At 39.5% G+C, this 18,440-nt stretch overlaps 1 protein-coding gene across 1 annotated transcript in view; it reads right to left on the minus strand.

The window, feature by feature from the left end:
- Window positions 1–18,440, minus strand: part of xpr1a (xenotropic and polytropic retrovirus receptor 1a) — a 96,197-nt gene that overhangs the window by 18,214 nt on the left and 59,543 nt on the right. Inside the window, exons 3-9 of the mRNA XM_084722265.1 lie at window positions 10,018–10,119; window positions 4,004–4,224; window positions 3,705–3,854; window positions 3,512–3,595; window positions 1,924–2,005; window positions 1,543–1,730; window positions 643–822 (exon numbers count right to left, since the gene is read on the minus strand). Of these exons, the coding sequence (XP_084578391.1) occupies window positions 643–822; window positions 1,543–1,730; window positions 1,924–2,005; window positions 3,512–3,595; window positions 3,705–3,854; window positions 4,004–4,224; window positions 10,018–10,119 (1,007 nt within the window). The remainder of the gene's footprint in view (window positions 1–642; window positions 823–1,542; window positions 1,731–1,923; window positions 2,006–3,511; window positions 3,596–3,704; window positions 3,855–4,003; window positions 4,225–10,017; window positions 10,120–18,440) is intronic.

Raw genomic sequence — 18,440 nt, forward strand, 5'->3', positions numbered from 1 at the left:
ATGCTTAGGTCATGGCTGACTACTTTGATTTTATTTTATTAAAGAAGGAAAGCAGACACTCTTTCAGTTAAAAGGGAAAATTATTTTGTACGAATAAAAATGTTGTACAAATCAGTTTTATTATTTAATAATGGACGTCAGCATTATCCTTTATTTTTTAAAATTGCAATAAATATCACATTGTGGACTTTGTACCATGGTATTATCGTAATATGTCTGACAGCAATATTCGTAATATTTTAATATTTTTGTTATTGTTAAATTCCTACAAATAGCTTTCACATTAAACATGGCTCTTGAACTCAAGTCTCCTCTGTGTTTATACCACAATCAATCCTCAGCCAACATACTGAGCCGGTGTCTCACAGTGTCTCATCTTGTTTGCATTTGATTCATTTCGTTATGGCGGTCCTGTAAAGCATTATTGGCTCACAACTGTCAACATCTGTCTCTGTGCGTCCATGAACCCTGACTGTTGGGCTCATTTATCCAGTTCTGTCGTGGTCAGACACATTTTCAGACGCTCTCAGCGTCTGTGATCGGTGGTACCGAAGTTCAAATGTCATCATTACAGTCTTTCAAAATACAGTCGCAGTGGCGTAAAAGAAACGCTCAGGTAAACAAGTAAATGAGTGGACTGACCAGCAACTTGAGGAGCCAGAAACGTGATTTGTAGTAGCAGGTCTTGAAGGGGTTGATGAGGAAGAGCACCATGAAGCCGTAGAGGATGAGAGGGTTGATCTGCATGGGGAGGTAGGTGTACTCTGAGTAGAGACAGGAGAGGATGCTGAGACACCACAACACACCCAGTAAACCAGCGATCTGCAGCACACGGAAGAGAAACAGAAGAGACTGGCGTTAAAAGAGAGCATGTTTGACACATCACCACAATTAACAGGATAATATGAATAATTCAGTGCAAACTATGTGGTGTGTTTTGTATAAATAAAACCCTGCGGACGGTATTTATGTGCTGTTTCTGCTGAATGAAATCTTATTTTACACGGTAAAGTATTTCTTGAATCTGGATTACCCTAAAGACTAAACAACCCCATTCATTCCTAATAAATATTTTAAAAATGCATGATTACCCACATCAGTCTGAAAACAATGTAAGCCCATTTATGTCAATCTGATGAAGGGAAAAAATCCAAAACAATGACTCAGTATCTAAAAAAAAATAATTAGATATTCTCAAAATAATAAGAAACCTATTCATAAATAATGACCTAGTGTCTCAAAAATAATGTGACACTTTCTTAAATAACAAGAACTCTGAAAATAATCAGTGTCAAGTCATCAATAATGACTTAATTCTCAGTATTTTTGAGATAAGTATGCCATTATTTTGAGAAAGTTTCTCATTTTAGTGACTTACAAGATTTTTTTTATTCAATCACACTGACAGAAATTGGCCTCCATAGGAAGGAAAACGAGGTTGGTTTTATTAATAACAGAGAAAAGGTTTGTTTTCTGAAGGATTCTGGTCATCCACTCAGTCACTAACAGAAATGATTGTCTGCATTGTTTCCCCACGCTGACCTCAAACAGGTGCTGGTGTGAGAGGTTGTTTCGGGGATTGATCTCGAAGATGAGGACATGGTTGACTCCCGCCTGTCTCCATCCGTAAGTGTTGATCCCCAACAGGAAAAGGAACTGGATCAACAGGAAACCGCCCCGATAGATCCGCACCAGTGGCCACACGTTCTCGAAGCTGATGAACACAGCACCTGATAGAACCGCAGCGGATATTCAGCTTTTTAAAGAGATAAGAAATCTGAGGGGAAACAACAATAAAAACCTGCCAATCAATCCTAAACAATCTACCAGAGCAAACGGTTATCTCGCAGCGACACATTACAAATTGTGCAGGGCTCAACAGGATATGAAAAATGTATGACTGTGCATGTTTATGTGACTTACCGCTGAGAACGGAGGAGATCGCGAGAATGATAAAGAAGCCACAGTAGAGACCGACACGAAAGGTTGTCCAGGCCAAAGCAGGCTGAACCAGGCAGAGAGGAGTACAGAAAAACATTAATCTTAATTAAAAGGACACCTAATCACTTCATATATTAACAAGTTCACAGATACTGTATATGCAATAGAGTCCAATCATTTTCATAATTCAAGTAGCACAAAAAATATTGAACATGTCTCCATATAAAACCCCTCTGACTCCTTTTATCTGCATGAATATATTTATTGTACACATGCCTGCAGGGGAAATGGAGAGATCAATAGTCACACAGCACAATTCAAGTCAGACATGGCAGTAATTAATGCAGTAATAACAGTAGATATAACATGGGGGCTAAAGTGCCACTAGCCTGGCTTATTTCTGAAAGATATCCTGTCTGTCCACCAGTGGAAAGGCACTTATAAAATCAATACTGGAGGCTCTCAGGGTTTCTCTCTCTTTGTGTCTCTTCCCATCTTCCTCTCTCTCTGTCTCTCTCATAACAAACGTCTCACCTATTGTTTTTAATCTTTGTTCACCACCCGCAAAAAAAAAATATATATAAAACCAACATTACTGGAAGATAAATGTAAAGATTATTCTTGCTGGGATATTCATGGATGCCGAAGGTTATTTAATACCGTAGAGAAGAGGGGTTATTTTTTGAGGAGTTGATTTATAAGACTGAAAAGTATAATATTTGCTTACATTTATTTTTTAGCTATTTTATCTTAGTTTGCACCCTCTCTTGCCACTTGGAAAACAAATGACACAAACTGAGGAGGAAAGTGAAAAGGTTTAAGAAGCACAAATTAGGTTCATATACACAAACACCCCATTTAAACCTGGTATTAAAATGTGACAAGTTATCCAGATGAGGAAAAACGCCTGTTAATGCAAGGTGTAAATGCATCATGGTCAGAATGTGACCACATCTGGAGGTAGTCTGGCTGGCATTGTGTTCAGAACTTAGTGCAGTCTGTACAATGTGCTGCTATCTGTACACAACATAACACTGGTTCAGCTAACATAAAATACAGATTAAACTTAGAGAGGGAACAAGCCAGACTATTGAAAGAAACACGTCTATCATTACTGATTATAGCCTTATTCTCTTCTCTGCCAAGAAAATGTCAAAAGATCTGCTATTCAACAGAACTGGGTGAAAAATGAAAGCAGTACTGGCGGTAAATGAATTATAACTGGGTGTGTGATCTGCTACTGACAAGGCATATAATTTATCTAGTCACACAGCAGTCTGCACACTGGTAGTACAACACACTGAGACAAAATGACAATATTTTTTTTATACACAGAAAGAAAAAACTTTAACAGAGGGGGAAAATGATTAAGGATATGTCATAGACAGTGTTTCACAAAGTTCATAAAGTTCCCCATAACTCAACAACTCACAAAACTGGTTCTGTAAAGGGAGTCTGGAGTTTTTTACTCATGCACAGGTTTTTCTCTGGAGGACAGAGATCAGATCTCAGGTGTACAGGTGTAAAAGGGGTGTTGGTGATTTCCAGAGTAACCGGCTGTATTTCTGACCTGAGCTGCACCAAGCGGAGGAACTCTCAACCTCTTCATGGCCCTCTGACGATCTCCTCCCTCCAGCTCCGTGGTGACGAGGGTCTAAACGCAAACACATGGCAAACAAACAAAAGTGGTTTTACGTGTTTTGTCTCTCACCATCATCTTTGTATCATAGCGCGTATGTGTGCGTTCATGTAGAGCTGGGTACCTCTGTTTCAGAGATGAGCTGCGTGATCTTCTTGCAGGTGTAGAAAGGCGCCACCTCCACGTGAGCGACACGCCAGTCTGCCCCGCGAGGAGTGTCCAGAATCTTGTCATGTTTCTTCAGGATTTTACGGAAACCAGTGAAGTTCAGGTTCTGTGGACGGCAACAAGAAAACAGCTGTTATAACACAAACAGATTGGACGGTTTATTTATTCCAAACAAGCTGCATCGATGGAAACATAACACTTTTTCAGCTTCGACTGCAGGTGTGTCTGAGGTTGCATGCGTTTGCGTGCTGAGACCTGGTAGTTCTGGAGCAGGATGAGGCTGAGGTAGAACTCGCTGAAGGCTAGCTTCAGGTCCTTGATGTTGTGGTGTTTGCAGCGCTCCTCCTGTGACAGGTGGAACATGGTCTTGCGTTTCCGCAGGCCGGGCGGAGCGTTGCTTTCGCGCTGAGCGTCCAGTGAAGACTGCAGCTCATTCTGCAGCGTGGCAAAACGCCTCTGGGCTTCAGCAAGCTTTTCTATAGGCAGGAGGACAAGAACAGAATTAAAAAGAGGTTTTGGAAGCTGTGCAGAACAACTTCTTACTCTGTAGTTATCTTTAATGTAGGCTGACCCAGTAACTTCCTGTCCTGTCCTCCTATGTATTGTTGGTTTCAATTAAATTTTACCTGCCACTGTACGGATACAAGATGTCAAATAACTGCAAGGAGAAGGAGAAGGAGAAGGTGACAGGTACAAAAAACCTTTTATACAGCCTGTCTCCTCTGCTCTCCTGCTGTCTGAGGCAGCAGAAGCATGGAGACCATTAGGCTGAACTGACATGTAAATGCTGCAGAGGGAGGAACCATTATCTGGGTCAAAGATAGGTTAATATACCCAGAGAGGGAGCAGGAAAGGAAGGGAGGGAATCAGACAGGGCCTGGGCAGTAACCTGCATTTCATTAACTTCTCTTTCACTTCTACCTACTTTTCCAAAAAAAGATTAGCCCTCATTCTACTGCTTTCTCTTGTTTCTTTTTTTTAACCAATCAAAAGTCACACCAGGTTCAGTCACTGAACAATGCAGCCAACGTCTCTTTTTGCCCCTTCACTATCTCCTTCGCCCTTTCTCTGTCTTCCTTTTATTCTTATGAATGAAAATACAAGTACAGGCTTGTTGGCAATTTGACTTGTAGATTTCCATCCGTCTATGGACGCAGCAACAAAGTTGACAGTTAGGGCCGCAGCTAATGACTATTTTGTTTATGAGTTATTTTGACAATTAATTATTTTCTCTACGAAATGTCAAAATATTTTGAAAAATGCCCATCACAGAGCACAAAATTATGTCTTCAAATTGCTTCTTTCGTCCAACCGACAGTCCAAAACCCAGACTCTTCATTTACTGTCATAAATGACAGTAAGAAAAAGCAGCAAATCCTCACATTCAAGAAGCTGAAACCAGCAGACGTTTGACATTTTTGCTTGAAAAATGACTGAAAGTATTAATTTATTATTAACATAGTTCTTTCAATCAACTAATGGACTAATCGTTGTAGCTCTACTCACAGTCATACAGACTAAGACAGGGGCTGGCAACCTTTACTATAAAAAAAACAAAAACATTTTTGGCATTAAAAAACTCTGCCTGGAGCTACAACTATTGAATTCTCTATTTTCCTCTGAGACTTCTTGTTTTTTTGGATTTGGCATCCATAGCTAACCAAGAGAGACTCAAGACGAGCCACCAGCAAGATTTAGATGAAAAGGCTCTGAGCCATAGATAAAGGCTATTACGCACATTTTAGTCAGCAAAGTCTTTTTATTTTTTAAAATATAATGTATAGGCTATACATTTTTACAACTGGAGAATGTATGAATCACTTTAGGTCTACAACAATGACGAATGAAAATCAAAATGTTTAAAAAAAAAAATTGTATATAATGTGTGTGAACACCACAGGAAGCTACTGAAGAGCCACAGGTTGCCGACCCCCTGACTAAGACAAGTGGTAGTTTCTAATTAAATTAAATTTGTCTTTTTCATACAGGCTACACTGGCAGTTTGTGACATAAATGTCAGCAGTGTTTAGTGGCGTCTGGCTGGCTCGCAGATTTTACACACATCCACTGATACACAGCTGATTTGTGGATGGAGCTGTGTTTTTAGGTTACATTCATAATAGTGTTTACAATTACATTTCATGCCTACTACAGCTGTGACTTTGCAGGTTATTCCAAGTGTTAGGGAAATAAACAGACCTGGAGTCACAATAATAGCAGTACTGCATGTGACAGCAGTGTGATAACACAACAAATTTGTTTTAAGCATACCGCCAACTGAGGCTGTTCCTCTGTCTTTAACTGAGAAAAGCAGCAGTGATGATGTGGAGGGCTCACTGGTGACTTTCACGCTTTGTTGCTTGAGCACACACACACACACAGATTCTCCAGATATCACACTACCTTCCTCACAGGAATGCCACAGCTCTTCTTTGACATCTAAACTCACAGTAATCCTTCTACTCTCCTCGCACAGTCTGTCATAACAATGCTTGGATGAGCACATGACAACAACAGGAGACGTGAGAAAGTCAGGACCCCGACTGCCTGCCTCAAGTAGGTTTAGATTAAATCTGAGGCCTGGGATCACAGTGGCACTTCACAACAGACGACATGTGCGGACAGTTCATCTGAGTGAGGCTAATGGTCCTTGAAGCAGACAGGTGGTGGTGGCTCAGATTTCCATGGGTATGGGTTTAGTCTAAGTAAGTAAAGTCTATTACTAGAGCGCATTTAAATACAGCTTAAGATGACTAAAGTGCCCCGCATATTGACATTAAAGTGAATAAAAATGTGCCTTTAACCTTAAACTCATGGGACAAAAAAACACAAATTCTAAAATAGTTGGGATGTGTAAAAGTGTTTTGCAAATCTTCAACCTACATTCAATTGAATACAGTAGAAAATCAAGATATTTAATGTTCAAACTAATAAACTTAATTGTTTTTATAAATATATACATTCAGAATTTGATGCCAGCAACACATAACACAGCACATCTGTGAAGGCGCCATTAATGCTGACGGGTGCATGCAGGTTTTAGAGCAACATGATGCTATCCAAACGTCTTTTTTCAGAGACGTCCCAGCTTGGTCCAGCAAGACAACACCGAGACACACTCTGCACATGTCGCAACAGCACGGCTTCTTGGTAAAAGAGTGCATGTCCTAGAGTGACCCACCTGCAGTCCAGACCCCCGTCTCCCACTGAAAATGCGTGGTGTTATGAAGCACAAAATATGACAACAGAGACCCCGGACTGTTGAGCACTTAAAGTCATATTTCAAGCAAGAATTTCACTTTCAAAGCTTCAGCAATTAGTGTCCTCCATTCCCCAAAAAAATGTGATGTAAAACAATGGTACACATGCTGCTGTCCCAACTTTTTTGGAACATGCTGCAGGCATCAAATTCAATATGTATTTATCCAAAACCAATGAAGTTAATGACTTAGAACATTAAATATTTTTGTTTCACTGGAATGCAGGTCAAACATTATTTTGAAATCACTGCATTCTGTTTTAAACTTTTTTTTGTAAATGGGGTTGTACAAGACAGACTTGTTTTCATATCTAAGAGACCTGGGAGCTGCGTGTCAGTGAACAAGGTCTGTGACGTAAGCTGGAGTCTGACTATTAAGAGCCTTCTGCAACGTCTTAAATTGAGAAGTTTGGCGGAGAAGTTGAAAGAGCCCGTTGTTCTTCCTCGGCTTTCAGGAACAAACAGGGTGAAAGGATATTCTATTAAAAACGGCAGTCTGCAAAAATGTCTTTAACCCATCGAGATGAAAGAGTTCTCCAGCGGGCTGAGTTTCAGCGCACTGCAGCAGAATGGCTTTGAGAGGTCAAGGACCCCTTTCAGAGAGAGATACAGAGGGAGAGAGCTCTGTGGAGGCAGGTGTCTTATGTAAAGTCAGCACACGATTTATCTCCATCTATCCGCTGCTCCATTTCTCTCTCTCTCTCTCTCTCTCTCTCTCTCTCTCTCTCTCTCTCTCTCTCTCTCTCTCTCTCTCTCTCTCTCTCTCTCACACACACAACCTGACCAGCTTTCTCAAACTACTACACACCACACACACACACACACACACACACAGGTACACACACAGTTACTGGCATCAGATAAAGCTGCCTGTCGGACTCAACTCGGCAATTTCTTGCTTCACCCTCCTGTGTGAGGAGGATAAACAAGACGCCTGAGAGCAGGCGGGAGACGCTGATGTTTTCATACACAACATTTAACTAACCTCACACCTCAGGTCTGCTGAGGGGGAAGTGACTGAAATACTGATGAGATGATACTCTGGTGTCAACAGACTTCATTCTTTCATTTCTTATTATATAAGAGGACATCTGATAATTAAAAACTGTTGTAATAATATTAATAATATAAAATGTGTCTTCATAAAAGAAGTTATACTTAGTCAGAAAAATCATAATGTCTTAGCCAAACTTCCAGGGAAAACTCATACTCATTTTTCATAAGTGTTTTGAAAAAATTGCCCAAAAACATATAGCTTCTACCCCAAAACTGATATTAAAGCCCGACACTGTTCCTTCCTTTTATCCTGCGGACACAGCAATTATGAGCCAACGTGTTGGTCGACCGGTAAGTTTAATTTTGTTCTGTTTTATCCGTTGACTATGTTTAACTTATCTGCAGCGTGCCAGATAATATTAGCCAGTGTTAGTCGGCTGAGTTACATCATGATTCATGTCAAATGCTGACAGGACCTCTTACAGTTTGACAGATAGCTACATTACTGGGTTAGATGATGTCTATGTTCATGACGAAAATGACAGTAAACTCGACATGATTTTTGGGTTGTTTGCGAGGAAAGCATGACGTGATAAAGCTCGTCCTCATAAGCTGCTACTAAGGCATTAGGAGGATAAGATAATTTGAGTGCATTTGGCACATGGGAGAAGTTTTTGTTCAGAAAGTGGATTTCTAGTGTTCATATGCATGATCTGTGGTGTCCAGTTCAAAGCTGTATGGCTGAATTACACCTATATTACCACTTGTGATTGTTTAGCATACTGTAATTTTACAGTGTTTGATGAGCGAAAGCTCTAGCAAGTGCGCTCGAGCTACAGACAAGCGGTGGAGGGGCGGGTGTGGATAGAGGGAGGTTCAAATTTCTAAATGTGTAATTTTTTAACAAAAATGACTTTATGAGGTTTATTCAATGCCAGGAGAGACGCATGAGAAAAAAGTCTTCACAAGCACTATATGACCAGGTTATAATACAGTGTAAAGTAGTTGTAAACAGATATAAGTGCTACATAGGGGGATTTTGTTTTCTACACACTCTTGTGCCCTGAGCAAAGGGATTGTGCTGTCATTATGAGCAGCAGATCTTGGATCAGGATAGTAAAAGACAAGTTAACAAGACATGACCTCTATAGCAGCAGTAAGCATCTTGCATATGTCAGTAATCATGACATAGACTGTTGTTAGAGGAGAAACAACCTCAAGAGGTTTAAAGTTTCAGTATCCCAGTAAATCTAACTCCTGCTAACAAGCTCTGCACTGATTTATATCTTGTTTGCTGCTGCCTGAGCCATCCATCTGCTAGTTATGTCCCATCATTATGAGCTGGAACAATCTTGCCAGTCAACCTTGGCCCTCAGCTGACCTGCAGTTTCACAAACAGCCTCTAGAGGAAGCCCTGTCCGTCTCTGGATACCTCCCACTTCCCCCTGAGCTGAAGTTCAAAACCAGAAGGCAACCTACTGCCACCAGAATACCAGAATATATTATGGCTTCCATCTCATGTTACACAGCACAAACACACTCCCCCTCGCTCCCTGAAATACACACAGGCCGGCCTGCTCGCCTAAACATGACATCCACAAGCTACTGCAATCAAACGGCCAAGATTAGACACAATGTCATTTGGCACAGAAACCGGCAGCTCAGTACAGAGTAAACAAACTCTGATACGTAAAATGATGATAGATGATGAAAGCAGATTCCTTATCATGGTTTATGCTGGATATTATTATACACCACATTTAAATCTGTTAAGGCAATAATAAATTAAGTTAATCTGAGATCAGGAAGGAAGGATTATTGCAGAGTAGAATCCATCATAAACAAATGTTTCAATTAAATTATGGTGATATTGCTTATATCGGTTTATTCAACAGTTCCTCTGACTGCCAGTCCAATAATCACACAATCGATCTGAAGCTGCTTTTCACGTTTGACTTTGACTTACTCAGCATCAGCAATATTTACCCCAAGTAAAACATAAGTAAATAAATACCTGAATAGAATGTGTTGATTTTCAGGAGCTCCTTCTCGCAGGTCTGGAAAAACCTTTCCTCAAACTTGGCGTAGTATCTCTTTACAGTGTCTTCATCTGTGACTGGAGGAAAAACAAGAAGAGCAAAAAAAATGGTGATTAGCTGCTTGCCGAAGGACACAATGCCAAACATTTATTTACACCTCAGAGCTGATAAGCAATGACACAGCATAGTTTATATGGTGAAGAAAATCACTGCAAGTAAGAAGTCATGTCTGAACTTTGTCTTAAGGATATATACTACAGGACCAAAGCAAAAGTGATGAAGTTAGAGACACCAAAATCACCTACATGTACCGGGTAGATCTCTCCATGCTTACATGTTATTATAAACCAGTTTAAAGGTCCAGTACGTAAGATTTATGGAAAGATTTATTGGCAGATCTCATTATAATTTAAGAGAGGAACGGAGCAAGGCGAAGCTGCTGCTTGCATTTTGAGTGCGGTTTCTTGCTTATTACTTGTCTTTATACGAGCTGAGCTTCCTATATTACTTTATGCCGTTTACAAAACTCATTATTAGACGATAGGTCAGGTCAAGTTATGTGAATTATTAACGTTAAAATACCCTCTGCTCCCTGAGGTCTTTTAAGTGGACAGACTATTAAACCAAACTCCATTATTAATGCTGATATTTTTTGTCAGGGTCATATTTTTTCACAGTGTAAATTATAGTTACACCATCACTAAGACTCTTTTCTGATTCACTTTCTACAGGCAGAATCGGCACTCATGTCAGTTATTCAGTAACATCATTAACTAACCTGTGATGAAGTGTTTGACACGCTCATATGCACTGGTCCTGCAATAAACTACTAATTTTTACCAGACAGGACAGTGACGTATGGCAGAAATGGAATATCATATTCAAAAGTATGTTTTCATTTGTATCTAGAGTCCAGAGCCTCTGGTTTGTCCCGTTTGGGCTGCTGTAGAAACATGACGGTGCAACATGGCAGCCTCCATGGAAGAGGACCTGCTCCCTCTGTAGAGGGCTAATTATAACAAAAACACAATGATTCTTATTTTCAGGTAACTGTACACTAATGAAAACATACTAATGGATATTATATTTCAATTCAATTCTGCACTGGACCTTTAACAGTGTTGAAGTGAGGATTATCTCGTTCCTGTTCGCTACCTCTACAGTTTTGGGTGTGAGTCTTCTCGAAAGTTTGCTAGATTTACTGTAGTTTAGTGCAGACTTAAGTTGAATGTTCAATAGTGAGTGAAAGCCTCTGCCTTACTGTGAAATGTCTGAAATAACTGTTGAATAATATTAGTAATTAAACTGGTAGTTTGGGAGAAAAACTCATGATGTGTGTGTGAGTAAATCAGGTTGTCAGAATATTAAAGTGTTTACACTGATTAATATAGAGCAAAACATAAAACATTTTACTGCCAAATACAAATGTCATAACTTTGAATGGTGTTGTCTGCTATCAGTTAAAACAGTGTCAGAAATCACTGGAATGAACAAGGGGGATGCATGCAGAGTTGCTTTTTTCTGAGTCACGGTTTTCATGAGCTTTAGGCGTCCTGACAGACTCAACCTGTCTTCCAAAAACTTCTTCCTGTAGGTTCGTCTGTACCGAGCCAAACACACATCCATTCGGTGTTACAATTAGATCACCAGCTTCCTCCTGTCTCTCTTCAGTCTGACAAAGGCCTGCACGTCTTTTTCAGGACTGGCCAATTCAATCAGCATCGATGCTCTGTCTCAAATAATCCTCTGCCTCATTCACAGCGGGCTACCTGACACCTGACAGAGTTTAACATGTGGCCATTGGCCAGTTACCCACTGAGCCCACATACTATACAACCTACACACACATATCGTACACACACAGTAGTATGGCGAATCTCTGTGTCATACTACATGCTACACATGACTCTTCACTGGCATAGAATGGCTTAGACTTATGATGCCATAGCTACAATAAAACACAAAACACCACAAGATTTATCAAGTATCAAACAATAATACATCTGCGTGCGCCTCACATAGCCTTTCCAGGAATAGTCTGAACTCCTCACCACTGTGTCACCAGTATCTAAATGTCAAATGAAGATGTCCATTCCAAGCAGAATAGAGAAAGATGTGGGTTTTTTGCTGGATAAAGTGGATATAATGTCAGATCCAATAGTGATAACACTTCGTAAACATTCGCTATTATATAAACTGGTGGATGGAGAGGCTTTCAACATAGTAATAAGAAAGTGATGCCCCAGGCAGCAGCCTGTCAATATCCCCGCTCACTCACACACACATACCTACATCTGCAGCAGGGGTGTGTAGTACTATACAATCCTGTGATGATGAAAAAGTGGAAAACAGCAGCTGTAAAGTCCAACAGCTTTACAAGGAAAATAAATGAGAAACTGCCTCCACAGCTATAAAGATAATCAATTACAAGTTAATTAAACCACACTCTGCAGATGAAAACTCTGTATAGCCTGAAGTATAATGCAGAAGGACAAATTCTACGGAAAACTTCCTACAGCAGACGTACGAGACCTGCTGCTGCAAAATACCCCTTAGTCTATGTTCACTATAATTCAATGAGCATAGAAGTAGCACGCATTAAACATCCAAAACAACATCATTACAGTAATGACAACAGTTGAAAAATGGGGCATTATAGTTAAGTCGTAGTTTGTAAACAATGACAAACTTCCACTTGGCCTCGCCAGTGACTTTCTATAGAGATCCAGGTATAAAGAGCAAGAAAACAACTTGTAGTACACTGATTGCAGTACAGACTCAGTGGTAAGGACACAAATGAGTTTAAGCGGAGGAGAAGAAAAATGTCAAGAAGATGTACATAAACTACATACTTACTGTCTTCACTAAATTTCTGAGTTACCTCTTAAGTTTTAAAATAAGTACCTATAATCCTTTGTTGAGATGTTACTTTTCTTCTTTGAATAAAGTTTTAGAAACCCTGTAGAGTCTGGTTGCAACTGAAAATACTGAATTATTAAAAATGCAGTAAACGACATGACATGCATTTACTCGATTAATTTGAAATACATTTTTTTTTGTTTAGTTTTTCTAAGAAGAAAATTCTCTCAACAAAAGATTACAGGTTGGCAAAACTTTTGTTTAGTTTATTTCAGAACATAAAACATTTAAACAAAAAAAATGTTGTGAAGAAAAGTTTCCTTGAAATTATGATTAGGACAGTGTTATGTATTTGGAAAAAAATGAAAAAATTATTTCCATATAAAAATGCAGTTGGCATAATGATACCCATGTGACAAAATCTGTACTTGAACAGTAAACACTTAAATTGTATCTCCTGGTTTAGGTCATTATTTTATTACCATTAATGTAAGCAAAGAACAGAAAGAGATGAAGAGGAGAAGAATGAAGGAGGAGAGGATGAAGCTGTCAAAAAAGGAAGTGACAGAAATGCAGACCGACTATAAAGAAAGAGAGATTGCGAGAGAGGCAGAAAAGGAAGCAGATGGTCTCCAATCTGCCTCACACTTTTACACAATTACACAGTTCAGCTGCAGTCACAACTCCTTCAGCCCTACAACCATGCAGCTGACAGGCCGATTGGCTGGCTGCTGCTGCAGTTGGATGGATGGATGACTGTCTGGATGCAGGGGTACATGCTTGAATTGCTGAGCCATCGGCTGGCTAGCATGTTAGCTGAATGACTGAGAACCTGGCCAGTCTGTGTGCCATGACAGAATGACTAATGTTCCAACATGCTCCTTTAGTTAAACCTGCAGGACATCAGCAAACAGAGCTGAACCGTAATTCAAAGCAAAAGGTCGAACAGCTACTGAACGCTTTGTAGGAAGGAGCACTGAAGGATAGAGACTCAGAGGAAAGCAGGCAAAAGATGAAGAGCAGTTCGTGAAACGTGGATCATTTAACATCTGTGGTATGTTTCTTATGTCCAAGACATTATTGTTAATGAGGCAATAAATTCAAAACCCTGAATTCTGATAGGAAACAGTTTAACACAAAAGCTTCTTATCTAAAACATCTGTTTGGACCACTAAGGGCTTTTGGGATTTTTACTCTTAAAGGCAGCACCTTAAAGGGGTAGTCTGGATTTTTTGAAGTGGGGTATGAGGTACTTATTAATAGTCAGTGTATTACCTGGCTGAGAAGTAGCACCAGACTGGAGAAGCAGCATGGAACCTAAGCAATGTACTATTTAGGTACAAAATCACTTAAAGTGTATGCCTTATTTAGAATATTTTAACCACTTTAACAGGCTTTTCTGACAGGAAACTGGCATTATATTCACCAAATATCACCCTCATTCACCCTGTTTGCTTGGGATATTGTGTGACTTTGGTGAATTACAACTAACCTTTTAAACACAGAAGTCACACAACAACAAAAATAAAGTGATTGAGGCAGCGGTAGACCAGCAACTCCTGTGTTATGTGGGTTAAAATGACTGATGTTATCAATGGAGTCTGGAGTATTTAGCTCATATAATGGCAGTGTCCTGTTGGAAAAGGCTGTTTGACAGCAAGGTAAAGTGGTTAAGAAACTGATATTGACTTTTTTAGGTGGCTAAAACAGGTTTTGCTGCTGACCCTGTCCACAGCAGTTCATTGCTTGTCTTCCTGCACTGCTTCTCCAAACTGGGGGCTGCCAACTGTCATCTACTGCAGGTAATACACTGATTAGTTATATGAGCCTCATACAACCCCACCTTAAATAATCCGACCTGTTCCTTCAAACTGTGGTTTACCGTAACACCACAGTTAAACTGCTGAAACGATCTGAACCACTTGATGTGACTTAATCAAGAGGGCGAAGAAAAAAAAACTATTTAGCATTTCTTTCAATGACTGCCGTGTGGAATTTGATCCCAGGTCTCCATATATAGTTCAGAAAAAAAAGAAATCAGGAAAATGTCAACATCATTAGCTGTAATTTCATGGCAGAAAATTACATGTTATCAGGTAACATTTTTTTTCTAAAATCATGGTGGATTTTCATGTTTTTCTGACTGTGATACTGACTAAGAGTGAGCGTGTTGGTGGATGAAAGTGTAGATGTGAGGGCAGCTATAGAAGGGGTTATGAAATTACTGTGCACCCCCGTCTCTTTGTTTCAGGCTCACCTTATGCACCGCTGAACACATCAGTGGAGGTGTGTGCGTGTATTTCCACATATCGGTACATGCACTCAACATCTTTTTGTTCACACGTTTATGTGCGTGAGGTTTGTGATATGTAAGTCAGTTCATCCAGCAGACTCTCTGCTAACATCTGTGCACCTGCTGAATCAATCCCATCATCCACCTCTCCTCAGCCTCTTTACCTTCAAACAGCATTAGCACAAATGAGCATCATTAACATCTCATAATCACATTGTATCATCTCTTAATCTGCCTCCTCTGATTAACTGTACTGCTGCTTGAATGCAATGAAACCTAATTACAAAAACATTCTGAATTCATGCGACTACTAAGGCATTTACTGTTCCTTCAATTCAATCTGTGGTGTCAGCGCTCATGTAAATCTGACAGCTTCTCTTTCGGCGCCACAGTATGGGCTCTCATTATCACAAGCCCAGAGATGGCTCTCTGGAGTCCAACAGTGATCACTGAAGGGATTTCAAGCTAGATACAACTTTGGACTCCATGGGAAAGACTGACAGGAAGAGTTTTAATATTCCCCAAGTCCCCAAGAATACACATGCAAATGTGAAAAATCTGATTCAACAAAAGACCTTCTATACAGATACAATAAACCAACCACACAAAACATTAGCTGTGTTTGTTTTACTCTGACTGGTCTTGGACTCCTGTCTCTAACACAGCACTACCCAAACTTAGGCTCAGGACTCAAAATGGGTTGCGGACCTGGCTAGTTGGCAGACTATGCACACTGCATTTCCTCCAAAAGAAAGTGTTGCAGAATGAGAGACAGAACGCAGCTCTCAGCAATATCAATCCTTCTATGACATTTAACACAGGGAACAAGCACTTTAAACTACCATGGTAAAATACAGCTGATGTCACAGCCACCTCACTAATGGTTAAAACTATAAACCAGCACAAAAATGACAATTATACCAACTTAAACCACCATATTATGAACAGAACATGTTGCAAACACTAATAAAAAGTAACATATGCATTGGGAACATAAAACAGCAAACTTAAGCAAACTCCCATTTGCCCTGTTTAAGATACTGTCATGCTGTTAATACAAACTCAAAACTTCCTGTATCCATTTCAAATTAAAAGCAGTTATAAGGTAGTGAGAAACTTAACTTGACACTCAGCAAATCTGGTTATTGCTTTGATGTGCTTTTATAGCGAAATAAATACATTTTATATATGTTTATGTGTGTCTGTGTGCATGCGTGTGTGTATGTGTGTGTGTGTGTGTGTGTGTCTGTGTGTGTGTGTGTGTGTGTGTGGCCAAGCTAAAGAGATGATGATGGAGCTCCTCAGTACAGAATAATGGTTCTGTCCCTGTAGGGCTGTGTGGGAATATATGCCTCTGCTTTGTGTGTCTTTAAAGTGTGTACTTCAGCACTGAAGTGTGAACAATAAACACTTTTCCCCTTTTGGCTTCAGAGAACCAGTGTTTACAGTACTTTGGAGTATTTTTTGAGGCTATTCAACAACTATGATTTATATTTAAGTGACCAACCAGTGCAGAGAATTTACAGCAGCTGAAATGCTGCATTTTGCTCAGGGCGACATAACTACTATGTAGATGTAGAATCTAATTTATCTAAAGCCAGGGAAAAGTCAATATGCGGTTTGATTATATTTAACATTTAACAACTGTAAATTACAGCCATTAACCATAAAGTAAGTGCCAGCAGCAGTGAGGCTTTATTTACTCACCTCCAATCCCGAGCATTCGTCATTAATCAGGTAAAAAACACCAAACATTTGCAGGTTACAGCTTAAAGATATAATATGCAACATTTGTATGGACTCATATGAACATAATCCCTCTAAATCATCACTTAAGACTGACTAGAAGTCAGATCTCCTGACCCAGTATGAACCTTGTGGACCTCTCAGATCTGCTGGTTCGGGATTTCCGGCTGTTCCCAGAGTCAAAACCAGACATGATGAAGCTTTTTTTTAGTTTCTGTGCTGCTCACATATGGAACAAAATACCAAAAGAGGTATGACTTGAACCAATGGTGACTACTTTTAAATCCAAGCTAAAGACCTACCTGTTTATCATCGTTTTTAATTATTTTTCATTTAAATCAGATTTATTTTAGCTTGTTTTCTGCTTTTATCATGTGCGCTTTTGAATTCTTCTTTTCTATTGATTTTACTCTGTGAACCTTTGCTTCTCTGTGTTTATAATTTGTTATTTTCAGTGTTCTTCTTGTTTACTTTTATTGGTTGATCACTTGTTTTGGGGGGTTTTGTCTGTGTGAAACACATTTGTGTATGAAATTTGCTGTATAAATACATTTCCCTTGCCTTGCCTAATCAATAATGATCTAATCATCAATATAATTTAATTATCTAGGTTTCTAGAGCCCAAGGTCATGCTTTAATATTGATATATTTCATCTGAAAATTGGTTAAAAAAAAAAAAAAAACTAGACATAAATGAAAAACTGTGGGTATCTATTCAATCTAATATGATATAAATGAACCAGCAAACGTTTGGTGTTTTCACACAATAAATGAACTGTTGATGATTAATTTTGTGCAGCTATTAATGAGCTCAGCCATAAAAATCAGGCATTTATTTCTTTGATTCAGCATCATCAGCACCAACAACTAAATCACTCCACTGTCTGAACAAGCAGGAGATTCATTTGCGTCTGCGGTCGTGTATCAAGGAAACTAAGTTTTTTTTTTTTTTAATCAAGATAATGAGAGATACTTGTGTACAACATGCGATGAGGAGATCAGATCCAGTGCAGTGTGGTGTGGTTATTCATTGTATTCACTTTTCCAGACAAAGAATTGTGCTGCCTGGTAGCTAGAAAAACAACTCTTGACCTACAGTATTCCCAGGGCGGCTTGTAGCAGGCAGCCCCCCTCTCTGCGCTAACCCCGTCTTCTGTAGATTGTATAAATAAATGATGAGACAGCTTCCCCAGAACCCAACTACTCTAACCCCCCGAAACCCTTCTCATACACCCCACCCCCAACTTCTTATATTCCCATACAGGCATTCTATGACAAGACCCCATAAAACCAGCACATAAATCCTTCATGGAGACCCTCCAGTTTGCTGACAGCGAGGGAGAACAGCAACTGACACAAACACACACACGTCACTCTGTATCACATCTTTCACAGCTCAGAATTGCATCTATGCAAGTAAAATAAAGTATTAACAAGAGAACAGAGTTTCCATTTTTTATTATTACACAGCTTTCTTAAATACTCAATTCTGATCTGTAT

This window comes from Lutjanus erythropterus, chromosome 7, assembly GCF_056507025.1.
Source record: "Lutjanus erythropterus isolate fLutEry1 chromosome 7, fLutEry1.hap2, whole genome shotgun sequence".
NCBI classification, from domain to species: domain Eukaryota; kingdom Metazoa; phylum Chordata; class Actinopteri; order Lutjaniformes; family Lutjanidae; genus Lutjanus; species Lutjanus erythropterus.